This window comes from Corvus brachyrhynchos, unplaced genomic scaffold (assembly GCF_000691975.1).
Source record: "Corvus brachyrhynchos isolate BGI_N302 unplaced genomic scaffold, ASM69197v1 scaffold126, whole genome shotgun sequence".
NCBI classification, from domain to species: domain Eukaryota; kingdom Metazoa; phylum Chordata; class Aves; order Passeriformes; family Corvidae; genus Corvus; species Corvus brachyrhynchos.
Window position 1 is genome coordinate 4,707,172 of NW_008239283.1, and position 23,179 is coordinate 4,730,350.

Below are 23,179 nucleotides of genomic sequence, written 5' to 3' on the forward strand. Positions count from 1 at the left end.
ACCTCTGTGCAGCCACAGTTTCTCTCACTAACTTGTTCCATGGCATCACCACCCTTAAAGAATTTCTTACTAATTCCTAAATCTACTCTCCATCATCTTAAGGCCATTCCTCCTTGTTTTAAGAAAACAAAGTTCACTGTGGGTTTTTAGCTGTATTTTAATGCATTATTCCACTGGGTTTGATCAAAACAGACTTAGAGATGAATGTATAGAAGATGTAGAAAGGCTATGATTAAGCAGGGAATATGGTTTTTATACAGCAGGAAAAACACATGTTGCCGTCGTTGTCACTAAAATAACTAAACTGACATCAGTCCTGCCCAGTTAACTAATAAACAAGATACTAATGACAGTCTTCTAGGTAGGTGTCATGGGAGACAATTCTGGTTCATCACATTCTAATAGTGAAATATTGCTAGGTGCATTAATCAAAAAACATGTAAAATACCAGTTACTAGGTTTTTAATTGTCAGTTGCTGATCTAAACCAATTTAAGTATTTTGCTGGCTCTCCAGATTTGCTCAGTTGAAAGAAAGCAACAATGCCCAGTTATATACAATTTTCCTCCTCATATACTTATATGCCAGGAACACATGATCATTTCCATATGAAGCAGTCATTTATATTGTGGTATACGGCTCTTCAAAATATATCTAAACCATTTTGAAAGTTTTTAAAAATATGTTATACCCTGGATGCCTTTGCTGTAGTGTCAGTGAGGAAGCCAAACGTGGCCCTGGCAGCACAGATGCTACCAGTGCTCCCACCCCCACAGACAGCAGACCTAAGGATCCATGAGTATCCCTTTGAGGTCCAGCCATCTTCAGAGCTCTTTCCTCAAGCCCTTCGCAATAAAGTAGTTGTGTTTTGAAAGAGGGATGAAGTGGAAAATGCTAAAGTACCTAGTAAGAGGAAAGACATGATAAAAAGGTTGACTTCCCCTTCATGTCATGACAGAGTCCCCAGCTCAGAGAGGTACAGCAGGGCCTTCAAGTATTCCTATAAATAAAATTCCTTTATTGAATGCACAGATGATGTGGCGAGCTCCTGACAGTATTGTTCCCATGTAAACATAAAAAAGGTGCCTTCATTTTACAAAGAAAAAGAATTCTGTTCCCCTCAAGGGAGGGAGTAGAAGTGTCATTATTTGTCTTGAATTTCCCCATTGTCACAATGGCCCAAAAACTTACAAGGCAGTTACAGATGACACCTTTACATGCAGAATGTAATAATTGGACATCTTGAAAGGAACAAAGCATTTGTTAAAAAGTTCAATGTTTCATATTTCAAGTACTGTTTCAAATTAGCAGCTGCTTCTGCAAAAGTGTGATTGTATTAATTATAATGCATTAAGAATTTTCATTGATAAACAGCTTCAAGGGAGAAGTCAAAAATCCATGGCACAAGCAAACAATTGCTAATTACTGAAGAACTCTTTCTTGCAGACAGCTTCTCATGGGAATATTAGGGTATGCAGCAACAGTATTTTTGGGTATACACAAATTACCAGGCTGTTTTCTTTTTGGGAATATATCTGTAATGAAAGGGAAATTTAGTCATAATTAATCATATCATTCTTCAGTGTTGGTATGAACCTCTGCTGAGGCTGAAGGGAAAGACTGAATGCGCCATTTTCTCAGTGATTTATCAAACCCCAGCTTGAAAGTTGCATGATGATAAATTTTCTGAGTCCAGTTTCCTTTTCTCGTTGTTACCCAAAATGGGTGGCAAATTTCCTAGTGGAGCAAGTCAGCATGGAATAAGCTTTTTGCTAATGATATACTCAAGCTTCACACAAAACACAGCCTCAGCATAAATAGGCTGATGAGAAGTGTCTGAGAAAGTTTCAAGTCTATTCAATTTATTCTCAGGTTTCAATACAAAGAAAGAGGGTTTCTTTTTTTGTCACAGATATTTCTATGTGTGAATATGTTTATTCTCCATAGTGGATTTCCAGCAGTCATTTCATCCTTAGCAACATAAGTGAATCAAACAAACACTTCTGGTCTAAAGCACTGAAATTCAGGGAGTACATGAAAGTATGGGCTGTTCATCTAAATAAATGGTTTTATTGAACTGGAAAGCTTATGATTTCAAATGTTTTATTTAACATGTCACTGATGGAGCTTAAAGGCCAGATTCATTGTTTAGTAAAATCCTGTTGAGTTTTGACAACAGGGACATCACTGCAGGTAGATTTTTGTCATCAAAATAACATCACTGCTAAAAATAAAATAGATTTTAACAATCTGAATAGACCTGCAGTTTGCTTGTGGGTTGTCTAGAGAGCAAATATTTGATAATAGGACAACTGGTAGTAGCAATCCAAAATACATCTGGGTGTCATTGGTACTGCCTGCTCCACTGGAAACACAAGGTACTTCCTACCAAAGGTTTGTGGGGAATTAAACCCCTGAGGCAGGCTGGGGTTAGAATCCACAGTAGAAAGATTCACAATTCCTGGAAAGGAATTACCTAACTGTGCATTGGCCCCTGTTGTTTGTTTGCAGAATTTCAAGTGAAATTCAGAGCTGGACAAAGATTATGAAGACAAATGTAGCCAGGATTTTTGAAACTTTGAAGAAAGACTTGGAACTAATTTTTGTCAAATTTTCATTGGAGGTCCAGCTCAGTTGTTCAAAATGGATTCATCCAGTGTTAAATGGGAACCTTGTAGATAATACAGAGCAAATGCCTTCAGAGACTTAAAAGGGTTTTGAAAAGTCTCTAGCTGGGTAGAGGGTTGGGCTTCCACACAATCAAAGCAACATTAAAACTGCACTGTAGACTTTGCAGCTTTGTGCCAGAACAAAAACACACACCGAGGTCAAGGGATTCTTTTGTAGCTCTGCAGTAGCCCAGTGCTCAATTCCATTAAAGTTTGTGATAATCATCTGCCTTATAGCAGGCTTTGTCATCATTTTTGCTGCTTTCCAAGAACAACCTTTCAGAAGGATTTTGCAGCATAATTTAAAGGCAATCTGGTCAGAAAAAGGAAGAAACTTTTCTTTTGAAGAAACTTTTTGGAGATTTGTCTTCTTTAGAGCATTTGGTTGAATCACTTAGATGCTTCATGTTCTAGAGAGGAAGTGTAGTGGGTATTTTATATGTTGCATTTTGTTTTAAAATCCCCTTCTTTAAGGTTTGTATGCTGCAAAGTGATCAAACTCCATTTTCAGTAGAAACCAGGAAAGTCCCTCACAGCAAGTTTTACAGCTAAGTTGCTAGCTCCTTGATAACAATTTTACAGATCTACTGATAGCAAAGGTAGAACATGTAACATTGCAGATAGAAGTGGGTTTGACTTAAAATGAATTACATTACAGCATTACAATTGTTTGTATTGACATATCAAATACTAAAGAGGATAACCTTGGCTGTTGTATTCTGATTTTGTTTTATTCAGCAGCCATACTAAGCCATACTATGAAATTATTTATATGATAATAAGAAAACACATTTAATGAGCAGACTTTTCTATGAGAAGGACCTGCATTCTTTCTAGTGTTCCAGATAAACTTGTTTCTGGCTCCTCTTTTCTTCCTGGTTCTAATGTATGTTTTTCCCACAAATATATCCATTTTCTTGTCTCAGCTTTCTCTTCCTGTTTGTTCACCTCCATTATTTGAAACTGGTGATCACTCTACTGCCTGTGTGGTACCCCAGTATTGCTCATTGTCTGACTCCCCACAAATCCAGACTACCATTCAGAGCCTGCCTTTCTGTATCCATACCAATAACCATTTCTAACCAACAGATCCTTGCTTCAGTGCAATCTGCTTTTTTTGTTTCTCTTGGTTCCTTCCTGAAATCTAGATCTGATGAACACTGGAACTGAGAAAGTATGTTTCAAATTTCATTTCTGAATGTGCCATTTAATGTACATACTCATAGTGCTTACTTATATAAATTATCCAATGTCTTATTCCAAAGCTTTATGAAAACAATAGCAGTCCCTCTGCTTATTTAATAAGCTTGTACCAAGTTTCCAATGAGAGGAAAAAAAGTACTGGACACCTCCTCTGCCAAACCAAACACCCGGTTTTGTCCACCATTATGCAAACTACTGAAGCTTTGGGTGTGTTTACTGGGGTACTAAGTAAACAGCTATTAAATTCATATTTTCTCATTTTTGGGGAATTGAAATAGATGTGAAGGAAATAAGCTTGATTAATATGGTAAATACATTAAATTTGACATGCATCATCCTAAAGCATGTCCATTAAGTCTGATATATTTGAGCAAACACATTTACATTAAGGAACCCTCCAAACCTAGAGACAGATTATGTGAGGTCTGTGGTGGATTAGTGAGATAAATGTAACTGGATAAATGAGAGAGGAAAGATGGTGAGCAAACTGATCTGTATTATAGCCTGTGCATTCAGTAAGGAGAGGCAATTCACATCCCTGTGGAGAGGCAAAGGGATAAGCCACAAGTTGCTTAGATGCCCAGCAAATCATTGTATGCCTCCAATGCATGTAGTGAAGAACAATATTCAACTGATAGAGTCTTCTGACCTCGAAAGAAGTTCTCTCTTGTCATTGTCTTGCCTGAAAAAACAATTTATCACTGTCAGCATTAATTCCTTTCATCAGGCCATTGATAGAAGTTGAGAAGAACCATTTAGCAATCATCTTATCACTGATATGGCAGTTGAATCATTCATTTACACATTTTCAGATAAAGGAAAATTGTTTGCTTTATCTTCCCCATCACAACACTACAGCAAAGCTGTGGAATGCCTAGAAGTCTCTATACGTGAGGTTGCTGTCTATAAAAGTCATCAAGCAAAACCAGTTATCACTGAATCCATTTCCAGCCTGGGTCTGTTCCTGTTACACATCTGCAAAATGTTCCATTTGATACAAGTTGTGATAGGGTATTAGATTTTTCATGCACCCCCTATATGAGCAATGGTACAAGTATGCATGGATTTATTTGCACATCGTAACAAAGCTGTTTTCCCAAGCCCTGTGTGCACGTGGAAGCTGAAAGGTAGGTGTTAGATCTGTAGGTCCTGGCTGTATTGCTTAACAAGTGTGCTAGAGCCTTGAAATGGGGGTTGTGTAGCAGGCATCTTAAAAACCTGCTCACTTGCCGTATCTAACCAGCTTCCAGCTTGGCAGTTAATCCAAAGGGCTGAGTTCCCAACTGCTAGAACAATGATGAATTAATAAATAGTAAAATAAACTGCTTGCCCTGAGCAATGCTGGGATCCAAACCTTTTCATTAAAAAAAAAATTGAAACAAACCAAAAAAGCCTCAAAATCTAGAGCCAAAAGTGTCCTGGAAGATGTGAGAGACCATCACAATCTTACCTACCATGGTCTTGCTATACAGACAGGAGGCATATGTGAAAGTGTACAGCTGAGTGAACTGAGCTCAACTGGGTAAAAAGCAGTTTCATTTGTACTTTTACTTACCAAAATATCTCAGTCAGTCCCTCTAAATTTATGCCATTTACTGCCTCCTTGTAATTTCCCCAAAGCATTTACATTTCCATGCAATTATCAAGCACTATTCTTCCCCTTTTGTATTCCAACATCTTCATTTTCTGATCCTTCAACACCATTGAAATGACCTGTGGCTGTTGTTTGCTTAGTTTTCTGAACCAGAGCAGCTAAAATGAGTCATCACTGGTGGGAAGTCTGGGTTAATAACTAGTGGGCATTGCAAGAACTGACTGTCCTGCATGTAGAAACATCCCCCACAGTTGGAAGTCCTGCTCAGGGACCTCATCAGTCAAGTTTTTTAAATCTTCAAGGATATTGTTCTACATCTGTCTCTGGCCATTTCTTTAGGAGACTTTACACAACGTTTAGCAGTCCTCTGTTGTTATGCTGCAATATTTGTCTTGCTGAAGATTTGGTGTGGTCCTGCTGTTGAGTGGCCTTGCAGGGCAGTGTGCAACAGCCTTAATTACCATGCTAGGCCTTGCTCATCAGAAATACACTGGTGCATAAAGCTGACTAAATGTCCTTTCCTTCTACTGAGCTGCTCTGCATATTCTCAGTGGAATTTCATTAAAATAAATGACTGGGGGTTTTGCATGGTTTTTATATGAGTGAGAAGGTAAACAAGCTACTCTGCAGGATGGAGTGAGCTGAGAGAGGAATGGCATTGTGTGGGTTTGAACCACTAGAAATGGAATGAATAGTGTCAGCTGTGCTGTGTTCGTGTTTGGCATTTGGGCATTGCTGCAGGGATTGATTTTAAAATAATGGTCTGGAGGAGCCTATGATAACAGAGTGAAACTTTCTGTGCATTTTTCTAGTTGATACTTGTATTCTGTGAAGATGATGGAGAACCTTGCCAATGTGAATAATAAGAAACTAACATCCATTAATGTCTTCTAATTTATGTCATCTTACCTTCTTCACAGTCTGGCAAAGACAAATCATTTCTTTGTACTTTAAAGATAGTACACATAGCATTTGTCTAATTGCCAATTCTTCTACAGCTCTGCTGCAGTCTTACTGTCTAGCTTGTCTTCCCTCTGTGGAGAGAATTAATATTTTTGATCAACACTTCCTTATTAGCCGCAGTGATTTGCTGTTAAGTTCCTTCTTTTACCTTACATTTATTCACCCAGAAATACCAAATTTTATCACTAGGAGAAGTGTGTCTCTTTATGCATTATATGTAGGATACAGTCTAATTATTATTCAAGATACTGAGAATCTGCTGGTCTCATTCAGGCTTAAAATGTCAATTAAACAGGATGGCCAAGTTATTTGAAGTTAACGCTGCTGTGTTGATTTACAGTTCTTTACAGTCTAGCCCAATCTATATTAATTTTTATCCCCCAAATCAGCACTGTGCCTGATTATCCTGCCTCTCACAGGATAGTACACGCTGGTATTCTCTATAGCAGTGTGAGTCCTTCTATTTGAAATTTTTCTACTTTACATGTTTTTTGCTCCTGGCAAGGGCCATCTGTGGATGTGTGTATGAAGCTTCAGTCATGCATTTCCCATTAATTCATATACCTGAAGTGCAACTGAGCAAACTGAAAAGCATTTTGAGTGAGGATGTGTTGGGCTATTTTAAACATGTGTTTCATCCGTGCTCACAGGGATTTTGTGCTCCTTTCCTACAATGAAATCTAGTAGAACTTTATGAAAAATACATTTTTACCTGAATTATAAATTAAGCTTGAGCTGTATTGGCATATGCATTTCCAGATTCTCGTTCTGAGGATAGGATGCCTGTTCCTAATTTTGTTGCTGTTTTTAATTGAGTTTGAGCTTTGATGCATGTCTTCAGTCTGACACCTGAATTGTTGACATAGGATTATGCAATTAGTCATCATTGGAGAGCATAGAAAAACAGACTCTTCAAAAAAAATCACTCTAAGAGAGAAGTAATACCTATGCAATTAGTGCATACTTTTTTAATACTAGGTGAACTCAATTTCTCAGTGTTTGGAAAATTCACTGCTAGGAAAGGGAAAGGAAATCAACCAATATATTTACAGTGAGTAATTTCTCTACTTTCTATCTTTAATAGGCAAAGAGGTGCAGTATGTTGTTTCAAAGTGGTCATTCTAATGGTGTTTTTGTAACACCATGTAACATGGCATACCTTTTTTGCAAAAAATAGATATCCTGAAAAAAAGTCTTAGTTCATTCTTCTGGCTTCAAATCATGATGGTTTCATACCAGCTCCTGCTTGCCTGCAGTTAGTTCCACATTGGTTCCACTGGTTTGGAGGAGCTGAACTTGGGTACCAGAATGGAAGGACTATAATGCACCTAAAAGCTACTTAAAGCTCTCTGCACTCCCTCTGCTAATAAGTTTTCATCAATTAAGAAATAAAATCAGTTTGTTTCAGGTGTGCATGTATATTTTTAAGTGTTCATTAGCAGTACCCTTAAGTAAAGCCATCTGCAGGGCAAAACTAAAAATAAATTATTTAAAGCTTAATTTAATATTCATGTGGCTTTAATTTCAGTATTTTTTGTACTAACAAACAAAAAGCAGTGACGTTACAAAATAAATATAGTAAGTTTTCTAGTGCATTTGCAAAACCCAGAGCTTCCTATGCACTTAGAAATTGGTCCATGTTTACCAGAGACAGCATTTATGCTTAAAGCACTATCCCTACTCCTATCTGTTGGGAATAGAAAATCAAAGAAAGTATCTGAATGTGAGTGAAACCAAACTCCAATTTATAAGAGTTGCTTAACAGTAAGTAAATCAGTGCTTCCATCCCGTTATCCTTAAATGCCTCCAGCACAGCCATCAGTGAACAGAAACCCTCCATAGAGCAGCCAAATTCTCCCTTGGGCACCATGTGGAGCCCATGTCTCTGAGATGCTAAGTCTGACCTCTTCACTTCTCTAACTGTGTTTTAATGCAGTTTTTCTTAAAATAAACCAGCTGCCTCTAATAATATCAGCAAAACACCAATCTTAATGCTTCTTGTAAGTATTTTGCAGCTTGCTGTTAGTTGCTGAACAACCTTCAGAAAAGCTGAGTGGAGGTATCTCTACACAAGTATTATTCATGGCAGGGATTGCAGGTTGGTTATGCACTGGCTGCCGAACATTTACGTTCTTTATCCTCATGGCAGTGCTCCAGTGCTGGAGAAGTGGATTAGCTCTGTGTTTTAATGTGAAGAACTGGGCACTCCAATGCTGGAGAAGTGGGATTAGCTCTGTGTTTTAATGTGAAGAACTGGGGCATAGAGAGAGATAAAGGCCTGTGGTTACATGGAAAAGGCATGGCTGAGGCAGCCCTTAGCAACTGAGTAAATAACAAACCATCCTTTCTTAGGCTTTGCTACATACAGACAGGATTTCTGAGGGCTGTTAGTCTTTCCTGTTAGAGGAAGGGGAGCATCCATCCATGCCTTGACTGAGCCATCCCCAGGAAAATGTTCCTGAGACTGATTGCTGGCTCCCAACCTTCACATTTCAGGGCTCTGAGGGAAACAGAAGGCTTTGCTTGGTGAAAAAGTCTGGGAAAGCCACATTCCTGTATTGCAGAAGACCTGTTGCTTACCGTGGATTCACACCTTGCTTGAGATGTGAGGACTTCTCCTTCTTCTCAGCTGTTACTCATCTATAGCTTTCTCAAAGATAGCTACGAAGTTGTAAGGCTGATTGGCAATGTAAAGCCAAAGGGGGATATACAGCCACAAGAGAGGAATAGCTCCCCAAAGAAATTCTAGGCTGGCCTCATTGACAGCCAGGCTGCACCTGGTCCTCATTTAATTACCTTTTACACAGAGCTTCAAGTTGCTCTTCAAATGAATCTCAATATATCTTTTCTGGGACTAAAATTATATCTATTCCTAATATCCTGTCTCCTGAGAACAGTGAGTAGATTTTTAGAAAGTAAATGTAACAGCATAATACAAGAGAGATAATTCCAGGTGCCATTAGTTGTGGGACTTCCCCAACTGGAAAACTGCATGTAGACCTTCGTATTCAACAGACACTGAGAGGTGTCGAGTAACAAATCCAAAAAATCATCCAAGTTCTTTTTCCAGCTCTTTTTGTCCTCTGTAAAAACCCTATTCCACATAGCTTGCCACCATTACAAGCATGCAGGAATCAGATCTAAATGCCTGGAGGAGCATAGGAAGCATTTGTTGAAAAAAAAAAAGTCCATAGATAACTGCTAAATTGGAGTACAAGATTGCTAGTATTCTCTAATAATTAAGACTAATCTTTTGACTTACTAGTAGAAATGTATTTTAAGATGGGACTGGAATTAAAATGAGGCAGCAATTATCTGTTTCAACTCAGAAAATACACTTCAGATGGGATTGTGGTCATGGAAAACTGTGAAGACAACTGACAAATCATGGATGAATGACATATTGAAGATTGTGGGTTTTGCAAAATAAAGCGTGACTAGGAAGAAAATAGAAAGAGCACTGAATAAATTGGTAAAATAAGTTTTATTTATTTACTTTATTGTTATTGTAAATAGGCATAAATTATAATCCCAGATTCAAGTAGCCGTGAATGAAGTTCCATCATTTGAAAATAGTCAGCACAGTCCTCCCGTTTATCCCTCCTCAGTATGTAATGGGAATAATCCCATGCCACCAGTGCAGTACCCATGGGAGTGTAGGGCTGTGGAAACTCGGGTCTTTTCTAGTTTTACCTTGGAGAGCCTTTGGGTTCTTTAATTTTGCACACTGATTGTACCTCAGATCTAGATAGAAAACAATAATGCACTCATATTTGACCAATTGGATCAAATTATAGTGTAAATCCAGAAGGAATAATCTACTTTAAATTGACATTGATTTGGCAGAAATACATTTTCTTTTTTTTGTGGTTGCTTTAGCATTGCAGATGAAGAGAAGGATGTGCAAATAAAGAGATCTGCTTTGCCATCTGTAGTTTAAGTTCTTTGTGCCAACGCCACATGTAGCTCAAAGATGTTTATTAACTTTTGAAAGAATTTTGTAGGGACCTATCTACATTTGAAATATTCTTCTGAAAAGAAAAAAAGAAAATCTATTAATTTTTATTTGGCATGTTTCAAAATGCTGGGAAAAACTATACTCCCTTTGTGTTTCAGAAGAAAGACAGTATGTGTTATCTGGTTCCCCGTGCCAGCTTAGTGGGAAGTCTTGAACTTTCTAATGTGAGGAAACATAATGTGTTAGAATTTGTGTATTCTGTTACTGATGGGAACTACATCCTTCCCTTTTTAATGTCCTGGATACTTCTTGAAGCTGGCCCATTCAGTGTTATGTACCACTCAAAACACGTCAAGGCTTGAGTCTGTACTTCTGAAAACAGCTTGCTGGAAATTTCCCAGCGAAACTGTTCTTGATACAGAGCTATTTTTGACTGATATTTTTTTTCCTGAAAATGCCTGCTTTCTGTGGAGAATTCTGGTGGTTACTTAAAGATTTCAGCTGAAATTTCTGTCAATCATGTACATTTTTGTAGGCCAAAACTTGAAAATTTATGTGAGGAATATCTCAAACCAGCTGTAGTGGTGAGCACAGGGGAGGATTCCACATTTTTCATGAGGTGGGACGCTTCTTAGAAAGAAAACATATCCTTGTGCTACTAGTATTGTACCTACAAAGGCTGATGTAAGCAGAACTACCTGGGATCTTTTTGACATAAAATAAATTTGTCCTCTTTTTAAGAATGTTAAGATAGATTGGCCATCAAAGTTAAGTAACACAAACACTTCTGTAACTTTGCCACCCCCAAACAGAAACTGTTTATATGTCATTTGAAGTAGAAATAGGGTCTGTTTGCAGTAATTGCATCTGGTATCCATCAGTGTGTTTCAGTAACATCATGGTGGAGAATGGCTGAGGTTGTTGAGCTGCTTCTGGAAGTCTCAATACCCTCAAGCAGCACTAAGATGCAGCTGCCTTCTGTCACTTGTGGCACAAGTGGGTAGAGAGGCAAAACTGCAGTTACAACATGGTAGGACCTATAATTATTTCCTCTCTGACCTGTAAGTCCTTCCCTGTGTGCCACCATCCAGGAATGTCTCCTCTTATTATGCCTAATTCAAGTCTTTCAGAAGAAATAAAAAGTTGAAGAATAATTAGGTTTAATGATTTGCTTGTATTTAAGATGCATCTTTAAATTATCTATGCTCAGGAGAATGCCCTAAAATACTTCAATGAATTCCAAGCTGTCAGTTCTTATCAGTGGGGTATGTTTACTTCTAACTCTTTAATTTTTGCATTTCAGAGGAAAATGTAAAAAAAAAAACTACAGAAGGAGCTGCTAGAGTTATTTTCCCCAGTGATGATCTGATTTTTAGAATTCCTGATATCTGCCAGCCTGAGTGTATGTCCCTTTCCTACTCTCCTCTTGTCCAGACCCTCAGAGTGGTGCAGAGTTTTCACAGATCCTTTTTATTCCGTCTCTAATTTGCGTGCTGACTCCATGTTGAAGAGACCTTGGTGATTTACTGATACAGAAAATGTTGGTAAAGCACCAGCGATGGTGCAATATTGCAAAGGATTGTCCAGCTGTACAAATTACCGTGGTGTCCAGCTGATGCAGGACATGAACTGCAGGATTGTCTTGCACATGAAAATACTAAATTTGAAAATTATTGAGAAGTAGTTTGGAAAACTTTCAGAAAACTTTTTATGCAGTGTTAACTCCCTTTTTCCAGTGGTTTAGAGGCTTCTCAAAATTAAAGGTCTTCCTCAAGTTTTCCACTGAGCTCTTACAACGCTCTGTCATCAAAAGATCCCTATGCAGTCAGGAGTTTCTTGATCTCCAGGAAATATCTGTAAATTCTTCCTTGTTTCTATTTTCAGTTTGGAATTGTTCCTCTACAGTAGGACTTCCAGGGACTTTGTTTTTGGTCCAGACTAGAATCCCCATGATGAGACGGAGGGAAGGAGCTATTTCAGTATTTCAGGCTTTTGATTCTAGTCTGATTATTCAGAGAAATGGCTGATGGTGAGTGAGTCTATCTGTGTCCACTATAAAGCCAATACCATTCTGTGAGCTTCTTTCTTCCCTGGCAAGGAAAGAGGAGGGGAAAAAAAAATCAGAAACAGGCAAGGAATTTGGCTGGTATATCAGGAAGAATTCTCAAGCAAAAGTAATTAAGCTCATATATTACTCTTTTCAGACTTTAATGTTTCACTGAGTCATTTTTCATCTACTGAGTGGTACTGTCACAGCACCAGAGATTTAACTTTTACATATTTTCATTATGTAGTCTTGTGCAGCTCTGACTGATAACAGTAATTTGAAGTGTCAGTGCAGCTGATGAAATCAGATGGGCCATGAAGCTGTTTGAAAGCTGTCACTGGGATGTACAACGTATTTTTTTATTTTGCAGTTGCTTCATAAACATTTAAAAGCAACACAAGATAATGTGTATTCATTCTTTCAGTAATACAAATTGTCTGAAAGATACTTTTTTATTTGTATTAGTTGTAGGGGTTGATTAGTTACTTTCAGTAATGAAAAATTACAATCCACAAAGAATTTTGTGGTGTAGTCTGGATTTAGGACTAGGTTTTTGAGGATTCTTCAACATAGCTGAGTCACAGAATTTTCAAAAAAATCTGTCTTTAAGAGTCACAACGGGAGCTGCCAAGCATTGAGCGCTTTGAAAACCAGACCCTTTTGTGGTTTTTCAGAACTAAAAATTAGTGACCTCTTTTAAAAATCTGTTTTCCACCTGGTGTATTTCCTTTATCATGGATAAAGTCTCTATGAAGGAAGACTAGAATCGCTTAAAACTATTTTTCCTGCTAATTAAATGCGATACTTCTGGTGTGCTCCTCCCCCCCTCTCCCAATTATTTTAGAAACAGCAGGAGATTGTATTTTCTTGGAAGTCTGGCCCTCAGTGTTCATTTCTTTTGATTCTATGCCACTGCTTTCATGGTCCATTCGTAGATGTACACAAGGTAACAGTGGGTAAGAGCAATCCATATGTCATTTTAAGATACATGTCCTCAGAAGATAAAAGCTTCCATCTTCCAGCTCTCCCTTAGCAAAGGCTGTAGCTTTGCTTTTTGATACACATTTTGATCCTACTTAATTTCCCTGTAATAATTAGGAGGGAATGACTTTTTATTGTCTTAGGGAATGGTCAGAAAGGAAACAACACTACAAGGTCCTTCAAAGTCCCCGTGGAAATGGTTACAAAATCAGGTCTCACTTTGACCATAGAGACAGGAGAGGGGGGACTCCCCAGACTTTCGTGTTCTTTTATGTGGTGTTTTCAATTTGCTCAGTGTCTCTGCTGAAGAGCTCTGCCTCTCCAACACAACCAGTGTTGCACAGATGTCTTTTGGTTAAGAGGCAAATAACAGAAGTCCTTTCTTATTCCATATTTCTCTTTATTTGCTAACTCTCTCACCAACAGCCTTTAGTTGAAGAATTGCCTGTCCACGAGCTAACATGCTGTTTCAGCTTGATTATGTACAGAAAATGGCAAGGGCAATGCCTGGCATTTTAAATTGCTTTTCTGCATTCCCACTTCTAGCTAGGTATTTTGCTATTCAAAAACAACAAAAAAAAAAAATTCAGAGGAAGTATAGCTGAGGTAAGAGGGTTCAGTAGATGGGATACCTCCTTTTGACGCTGCAGAACCAAATATAATTCACTTTTTTTTCTTCATGTTTCCTGGGAAACCTTCAGCAACTTCTAAAATCATTATGACATATTAGCTCAAAAATGTGACAGAAAATGTAGGTGCTAGCTAGGCATGGCTTCCACATCTTACCTCCTTTTACCTACAGAGAGAAATTATTGGTATGCAGCAATTTTCTGAGGGAAACCAGAGTCATATGTTGCCCTTTTAAAAGACAATTATAGAGTTTTTGCTGCTGCAGCTCAGCCAGGCCCTGTATGGTTCAGGTGCTCAGTAGGACTTTCAGTCCTTCTTCGACCCTGAGTGATAAGGTAATGAGGACACATAAATATAAGGCTGCTTCTCCTTTCACAAGAACCATGAAATAGAAATACATATTTAATTTATCTATAAGTTGTTTCTGACTTGTTATCAAGAAAGGCCCATTGAGATGAAGATATTTAATGAGAATGACCATGGTAATGTTCTCTGTTCAAAAACAAATAGGCAAAACCCATAGGGGAGAAATATTTCCAAATTTCTGAGAGTATTAGAAACTCAGCAGAGGAAAAAATAATGAAAATGACTTGACAGAGGACTGCTAACTACAACAGACTTAAATAACAAATGGACATATCATAAAAAAAGAATCAATACTCAGAAACACCTAAAATAGAGATGGAGAAGATATATTGGGCCATATTCTGCATCTCCTGCTGGAGTACAATTGTTCACTGCAGTATATCTTTAGTCTAGTGTAGCCTTAAATTGTTCAAAGCAAAGGAAATTCCTCTGCTTCCTTTGGGAGTGTCTGCCACAGACTTAAGAGCTTGCTGTCAAGGGATGTTTCCAGACATTTAACCTAAATTATGCTCATTTTCCAACCATTAGTGCTGAAGTTCCCTCCTTGGTGTTTATAGCTCTCAGAAGGACCTTGCCATCACACTCTTTTCAACATTGTTTGCCCCTTATAGAAACAAAAGGGAAGTCTCTGGAAACTGATAGAGAATGAGAGGGCAGGGGGGTTACCAGTCCATCCTGTTTGCTCAGATAGCCATGTGCACACACCTACACTTGCACCTTTCCCTGTTTCATGGTTAGTACAGCACCTTTCCAGTAAGATGAATAAGCTGGAGGGCTGTGTGGAACCATACTGCTTCTGAAAAATAAAAGTACTAGAGGTATCCCTGGCATTGTGTACACTTACCCAAATTGGGATGTGCAAAACCAGAGCGTAACAAGGTAAACACAGGCATGGCTGTTGCTGTCCCAGTTTTTCAGGATGCTCTGAGAGATGGGTATTTTGAAGAAATTCTGCAGATCTTAGTTTTATGTAAGAATGCATGATACATTTTGGTTAACACCTTCTTGTATGAGAAACAATTAGCAAAACAGAGATATGGAGAGGCCAAACCTTTGTGGAGTGTGGGTTTATGTTGGAAGAAATATATTACACTACTCCACGCCTCACACTGGTACTCTCCAGACATTCTGTGGGCCTTCAAACTAAACAATTTTAAAATTCCATCTGTAACCGCTTTCCAGGACCAGTCCCACTTATCCATTCACACTGTTACTCTGAAGCAGGCCAGTGTCAATGTTTTGGCACTTAATTTCATTGCACCTCAACAGGGTATTTCCTTGTATTCAGTTAGACAAGGTGTCAAAAGCGTTCCAGTGACAGGTAACAGCACAGTCACAAAGTGCAAAACATTTCCCTGGCCTTGAAACCTTCCCTTTATGATGCCCTTTTTCCCCCCAGATGCTTTCACTGACTTTAAATACCTTTAGCTCCATCCCATCACACTAATTTCCTGTGCCATAGAGTCTTGCTGCCAGATGAGGACGCTGGACAGTGGGATTGGAACCTTCCCCCTCCCTGATTCGGGGAACCGATCGACGGGGCGACATATTTCTAAGCAAGAATCAGCCTTGGAAATGGGAGTCTTTGCAGCATCTGAGCAAGTTCTTCTTTCAGCTCCTTCAGTAAAAGCCAAAACTCTTGAGCGAGAAGTGCCTTCAACAGCTAAGAGCCAGGAGGCTGTGGAAAACATAATTAGTCACTCAACATCTGATCCGGCCATGACTACCAAAGGTATACGACCTTTTCAAAGTCACCTTCCCAAACCAGCTTCCTCAGGTAAAATGTCAATTACACTGAAAGTCACATTATTTCTGCCTTGGCCTCTGTTTTGATTAGCAGAAATCCTGTAATAAAGGCAATTGATAACAGAAATGTTAAATGCGGAGCAGAAGATACTCTTTTTATGAATGCATAAGGTTAACAAGTTTGTGACCTGAGCCATATGGAAATTTTGTTATACATAGTGCTTATCTGAGAAAGAAAAATGAGTTTAGCTCTTAAAGCCTTTTCTCAAGAAACAGTACTTGAAGAAAAAAAACATATGCCAGCCTTGGAAGTTGACTTGAAAAAGAATATGGATGTTCAGCAATATTCAGGATCAGACTGAGAACACAGAGTACAAAGCACAGCCATGTTGTGACATAGAAAAGATATATTCATGAAGACTTGATTTTGATACTGGATTTGAACTAAAGACTCATTTGGCATTGATGCATAAATTCTGTCCCACTGAATATACAGCCTTGGCCTCCAATAAGGCTCTCATTACTACATCGTGCAAACACATTTCTATATATGAATATAAAATACCTGACTTTTTCTTATGAGCTACGTGTGTGTTTAAGCTAGAAAACAAGAGCTGACAAAGGTATAAAAGGACTGGCAATCCATCAAAGCTCCAGAAAATAACTTTGTGTTAGTATATAGTTCCATTGAAGTCTGTGCATTTTTCATAAACAAATATTGACTATTTATATAAGTTTTTGAAGACTTTGGAGTTATTAATATATATGTTAATAGCATTAAAAATCATGTAGCATTAGCAACAGGGAAATTTTCATAGTCAGCATGACAGATACAGCACAAAGCACAGTAAAAGTGATTAGTTTAATGGGTATTTTTTTATCTTGACCAAATGCAATGTCACTTATTTACTGGGGTTATGGTGGTTAGCACTTTGTCAGCCCAGTTATTGCTGCTGTAAAAGTTGTATTTAACTTTCATAAATCTGTATCACTCTATCTATAAGAGACATTCTGTGTAATTAGCATGTAAGGTTAAATATCAAGTTTGAGCTTAGCTTAAAGCCATCAAATATATGTTCTGCTAATGAGCTGACATATATTGAGCCTAGGAGGAAAGAAGCCTCTCTTGTATGTTCATAGGATGTATAACAGAAGGTTTCTAATTAAAAATCTTAAAACTAAGTTGATTTAGCAATATTCCCAGTGCAGTGTTGTAATGGTGTAATAGACTGCAAACACACATTGTATACTTTATTGCAGACTCCCCTGCTTTTTTCAAATCAAAGCTAAATAAATAAAAAGATATTTTAATACTTAGTATTTTTTAAATAAGTGTACTGTTAATTAATGATACAGCTAAGAAGGATTCAGAAGAGAAATCTTAGTTATAGATTATGTGCTACATGCTTGAATGGTCACATGTGTGACCTCAATTCAGCAGTGTGTTATAGAGTAGAGCCCATGATTAAACACTGTCATTATAACAAATTGAACAGAAACTGCAAGCTTTGAATTGCTTCATAAGAAGTCAGAAGCAGTAAGATTGTTCTGATCTTAATGCTAATATTCACTGCACCAACCTTGTAAGGTTTGTATCTTAATTAAATTGTCATGAAGAGATGTTACAAAAAAGTAGTACACATCAGATGATGGGGTCAACTCATTCTTTACTAGACTATTTTCATTCAATTCTTCTCTCCCTCACTTTCTCATCCAAATTACAATTATCACTTTATTTCATATGCACAATATATCTTCTTTGATGTTCTGATTTTGCATAGTGCAAATATAGCAAATAAAAAAGCTGGCTTTCTGCTAGAAAGGTACTTCCAATTGTATTTATGTTAAAAGATTGTTCTCTGAGAACATGAAATGGCAGAGTACAATGCCTAGGAGTAGTTACTGAATGTTGTTTCTTTGTTGAAAGAGTATATATTTTATAACTAATGAAGGGATTTAAATTCATGCCTTCCTTTTTTCTTGTTAACTGGAAAAGGATTTGGATGAAATTCTGCCACTTTAGTTAGAACTATTCCAGTAAGTTAGTAAATTGTTCCTTTGAGCAGTAAAATATTATTTGACGTAATGGAAGTATCACAATTTGCCCCCAATTTTTACTGAATTATAATTGACACGCTATCATGAAGATGCTGATGAGACCTAGAATTTAAATAATGTCTCTCTTAATTCAGGAATAATTAACCTTGCAAAGCAAAGTGAACAAGAAGCAAGTTCTGTGACCTCTGCCTCATTAGAACACACCAAAGAGACTGTAGAAAATAGAAAAGCTCTTCCGGAGTGGACCCCCAAGAAAACTACTAAAACAAAGGTATAAGTTAAGAGGTGGCATCTCTTAAATGAGATGGGTATTGTGGCCAGTGTAGAGGTATCAGAAATGGCCAGTGTTTTTAATATGGTGAAAAGAGTAACTAACAATCTAACAGCTACATTTACTTCCTTACCCTTCATTTGCTATCTCATTATTTACCAGTAATAATAATACAGCACCTAAAGGTTCTTTGTCCTCCTGCTTATAAACATGTTTTAATTAAAAATCCTCAAAGGCATTTTTAGAAAAGAAAAACACATTCTTCTCTTCTAGCAAGTTGATCTCATTTGTTGCTTTTAGTGAGGTTCAGATTCTTTTTTTCCCCAGGCCTAGGTTCCTTGTCTGTATGGCTGTGTAGTATGAGAGTTTGAGAGATGTGCTATGGAAGTATTGTGAACAGGACAATACTCTTGTAACATGCTTCTGTGGGGTTTTGGGACTACAGCTGGCTTGCAATCTCTAATGCTGGGCATACCTGGCTGCATGCAGGTATCCTCAGCTCTGGTTCCCTCTCCACAAGTGTGTGATTCCTAACAAAGGGATGTCCTCCTGCATCGGTTAGAAACTGCAGCATGGATGGAAAGATGGGGAAATTAATATCCGTTTTAGAGAAACAGAATTAAAACCTCATTTGAGCCACTGATAGACAATTGGGATAGGGGTAGTAGGTTGTATTTCTACATGCCATTACCCGAGCAGTAACAGGCTTAGCTTCCCCCTACCTGGTTTGTGGGGTTTATTGTACTGAGCTGCTGCTCCTGAATAGTTTGAGCCTTCAGGCCTTCCATGATTAGAAGCTGTCCAGAGCTGTCAGTGTTCCTCTTTATTCCCAGAAGAAAATCAATAATATTGCTTCCTGGAAAGAACTTGCAAAGGAATCAGCTGGGAACTAAAGGCTCTCCAGTACTGTAATATAAACACCAGGACAAGTGACATGAATTCAGGAAACAATTAGGATTTACTGGTGTAGAAATGGTGTATTGTCTACTGGCCATCCTAACTGTCTCTAGAATTGCTTGCAGCAAGCCATTTGTGGTGTGATAATTTTGCATGTTACAAATAGACTGTATTAAATATACTTAAGAACTTCTAAAATTGAACTTGGTGGATAAAATTATCTGAAAATGTTGGTAGAATCAAAAACAGTGTTACAGTGGGAAAAAATTTTGAAAAGTTAAAGTCAGGATTGTTTCTGCCAGACTGTCTCAGGGGACTTACCAGGACAAGAATGTGTTATTTCCCCCATGTCAGACTGATGGTTACTTACTTGAAGGAGTTAGACTGGTAATGCAGATTTCCCAGTTGAACTACCCATTTATACTGCATGAAGTATATAAAATGTGCTACTCCTAATATTATCTTCTGCATTATTTTGATCTATTTGCATTATCTGACTTGCTGCCATACCCCTCTTTGTGCAGGACACAGCTCTAAGGGTGTGCACGTACTCAGCGAGCAGCACTGACAGTGAGCCAGAGCCAGAGTATGAAACCAGTTATTTCAGAACTGCAGAGGAGACTCTTGTGGAGCTAACAAAGAACAACAGACAAGGTAATTGAAAATTTGTTCATAAAGATGTATGTCCCTCATCCTCACACTGACTCAGCAGCAGATGGTGTCCTTCATTGAACTTTCTGTCTGGTTTTCACTTTCTAACCCCAAATCTTTCTTCAGTCTAATTTTCTATTAGCTTTTTATTACCTTTTGCTTTTTATTATGTGTATATGCTTTTCCCCCTCTTCCAAAGTTTTTCCTCAGAGGGGCTTAACTTGTACATTCTTAACTCTCTGCAGTGCAAATAAAAATAATTACATTATTACAAAATTGAAAGTTGACGATAAATATAGTTTTCTTTTTTTTTTCTTTTTAATTATACAGCCAGTTGAAATAATGCAGCCATCAAGGCCACAGTTTCCCAACCTCTGTATCAAGGTGATGTTGGTTATGGTGCCACAGTGAACTCTCTCTCATTTTCCTCTGTGTATATATTGCAGCTTTCAAGTACCAAAGTTTTTTGTGAGAATTGATGGCAATTCAGAATTTACTGAATTCCAGTAGATAAAAATACATTAAGTGACGTTCTTGAGATAATAGTTTTCTGTGTGTTTAATAACCCAGAAAATTGCTGGCTTTTCTTGACCACCAGCCTGCTGTGCTTTGAGCCACCTTCCAGTGCAGATGTGTGCCCTGGGGGCAGCAAGGGGAGGGCAGCTCTGTCCTTGTCCTTGCAGCCCATGGATCCCCTCCTGCAGGCGGAAAATTCTGGTGAGTGCAAAGGCCAGTGCAAGGTCTTGGCACCACCCTGAGAGCTGATCCCCTGTGCAGCCCCAAGCCTGACCTGGCAGAGATCAGCACCTGCAGCATCATCACCGCAGTGATGATGGCAGGGAAAACACCACAGGTGGCTGGATGCTGTGCTCTTCAGTGTCTGCTGGGCATCGGGCTCTTACATTTGGCATTTTCAGAGCTAATCCATTGCTTGTTGTTCCATGGGAGAGAGCAGAATAGGAAGCTAGGGCCATTTATTTACATTACTGCTGCAGCTTTGTGGGTTTAATCTGTAGAAAATATTGCAAGTCATTTTAGTCAGCCCATAAACACTTCTTTTTACAGATTTTGCTTTTTACAAACCATATTTCAATGAAATAAATGGGATTTTTTAAAGAGGTAAATAAGCTTTTTTCTTTCCTGTATTGATCACAATTTGCAAAAAAAAAAAAAAGGATTTATCATGTGTTACCAGTTGCTTTAAATGGCAGCAGATTCCAAGTTTAATGATATCTAATGACTTGAGGTGACCATTTTACATAGAGATTCATTAATTTTGTGTATGTGTCTCACTTTTTAGCCAGTAAGAGAATAAAATACATAATTGTGATGGAGACAGAAGATTATAACACAAAAAAAGTATTTCTGCTGTGGTCATTCCTCATAGTCAGGATTTCTGTTCTGTGCTCTCTAAATGCAGTTCTCACATCGTATTAACAACCATGCTTTATCCTGTTCTGTGTTCAAAGGTCTCAGTGTCTTTATGCACACAAGTGATATAACCTCAAAACATCCACATGAGGCTGGGGAAGGGACTCCAGCAAACCAATCCACAGAGAATATTTTTATATGAATAGATAATTACATTTATTAGCTGAGTCCCCGAACTCACTGGTTGCACAATTATAATGTTGTAGTGATTTTCGTTTTCCATTTATGAGCAGGGAACAGAAAGACTGAGTGCCCAACGCAAAGGCTATTAAAAGTCAATGATAAGACCTTTGTTAATTTAATGGGCTTAGCATGAGACTCCCAGTTCATTGCCCAATGTTACGAGAAGGTCAGTAGAGTAAGAGGGAATACGCCAAATATTCCAGATCCTTCTCTTCAGCCATGGAAGTGTTTTGATTTCAATCTCATAAATTGAGTTCTACCCTGATGTGATTCTGTTGAAGGCAGATACTCTCTTAAGGCTGTAGGTTACAAGGCAGAGTTGAAGTTTGTGTAACAAGAAGTATGAGGAAAGGAGCTTAATGTTCACATAAACATCTCTGCCTCCTGTGTGCTTTCGTGGAGCCGCAGAAAATTCCTTTTTATTTTGTTCTTCTGAATGAGTTTTCAGCCTTGGACTTTGGAAACTGGGGCTTTATTCCTAATGTTGTTGTGCAACAGCAGGATTTAAAACAAGCCCCACTCTCTTAGTGGTGTAATACCTTGTGTATTTTTTATGCTGTTACATTCATTAACTAAAAATATAGTGAAAAGGAGAGAACTATCAAGTACAGTCAAACTGAAAGGCTAAAGGAACTTAGCACATCTGCCATGTAGGTCTGTTAAAGGAGAAGAACAAAACCTTACTGCAAATAATTAAGTAGGAAGATTCCCCAAATTAACCATCTTAGCACATCTGCCATGTAGGTCTGTTAAAGGAGAAGAACAAAACCTTACTGCAAATAATTAAGTAGGATGATTCCCCAAATTAACCATCTTGTCTATAATTTGAAAAGAAAGAAAATTAATTCTGTATGTCTCTTACCATCTCCTCCAACTTGTATGTTAAGTATGAACAGTTCCCTGTATATGCATTGGAGAATTAGAAGCTTGTATTTTTAATGTTTCTATTGCACTGAAGTTCAGATATCTTAAAAAACACTTGAAATACATCTAAAATTGTAAAATTACATTAAAATCTATGTAGACTGCCATAATGATATTATTTGTTACATCTCTTGCAGCTGTGCAGGAAAAACAAAGTCATAGAAGGTCGTTTTTGGGGAACCCAATGTCGATTTTGGATTTATACCAACACAGTCTCTATGGCCATTTTGGAGAAGATGGACCTGAACAATTAACACATTACAGTTTAATTGAGCAGCTGAGTGGAGCTTCCAGTAAAGACAGCAAGGGCAAGGAGAGCCCAAGTGTGAGTTACTGTAATTTTTATATTACTTCTCATTTTGTTCATTATTATTTTTGCTTGCTTTTTGGTTTTTTTCCTCAGTGTGTTGATTGATTACTAAAACCAGGCAGACTTGAAAAAAACAACAGGACCTGCAGAAGAGCAAAGATCTGAATATTTTTAGAACAGAATGTTACATTTGAATGCTCACCTGTCATAGAATTAGACTTCCAAAATTGACAAGTAGAGACAGGCTAGCACTTGTACTCCACCATTAGTGAGAAGCTGAAATTTAAAGCTAGCAAGT

The 23,179-nt window shown here is 37.9% G+C and overlaps 1 protein-coding gene across 9 annotated transcripts in view; it reads left to right on the forward strand.

Annotated features, from left to right (window-relative positions):
• NCKAP5 (NCK associated protein 5) overlaps positions 1-23,179 on the forward strand; it is a 380,374-nt gene that overhangs the window by 332,013 nt on the left and 25,182 nt on the right. For 6 of the 9 annotated variants that reach the window (XM_017740231.1, XM_017740229.1, XM_017740230.1 and 3 more), the window contains 4 exons: positions 15,873-16,187; positions 18,349-18,485; positions 19,907-20,036; positions 22,709-22,896. In XM_017740231.1, the coding sequence (XP_017595720.1) occupies positions 15,873-16,187; positions 18,349-18,485; positions 19,907-20,036; positions 22,709-22,896 (770 nt within the window). Of the gene's footprint in view, positions 1-15,872; positions 16,188-18,348; positions 18,486-19,906; positions 20,037-22,708; positions 22,897-23,179 lie in introns of those variants that run through there. The other 3 variants (XM_017740233.1, XR_001863945.1, XM_017740236.1) reach the window with 3 other exon arrangements.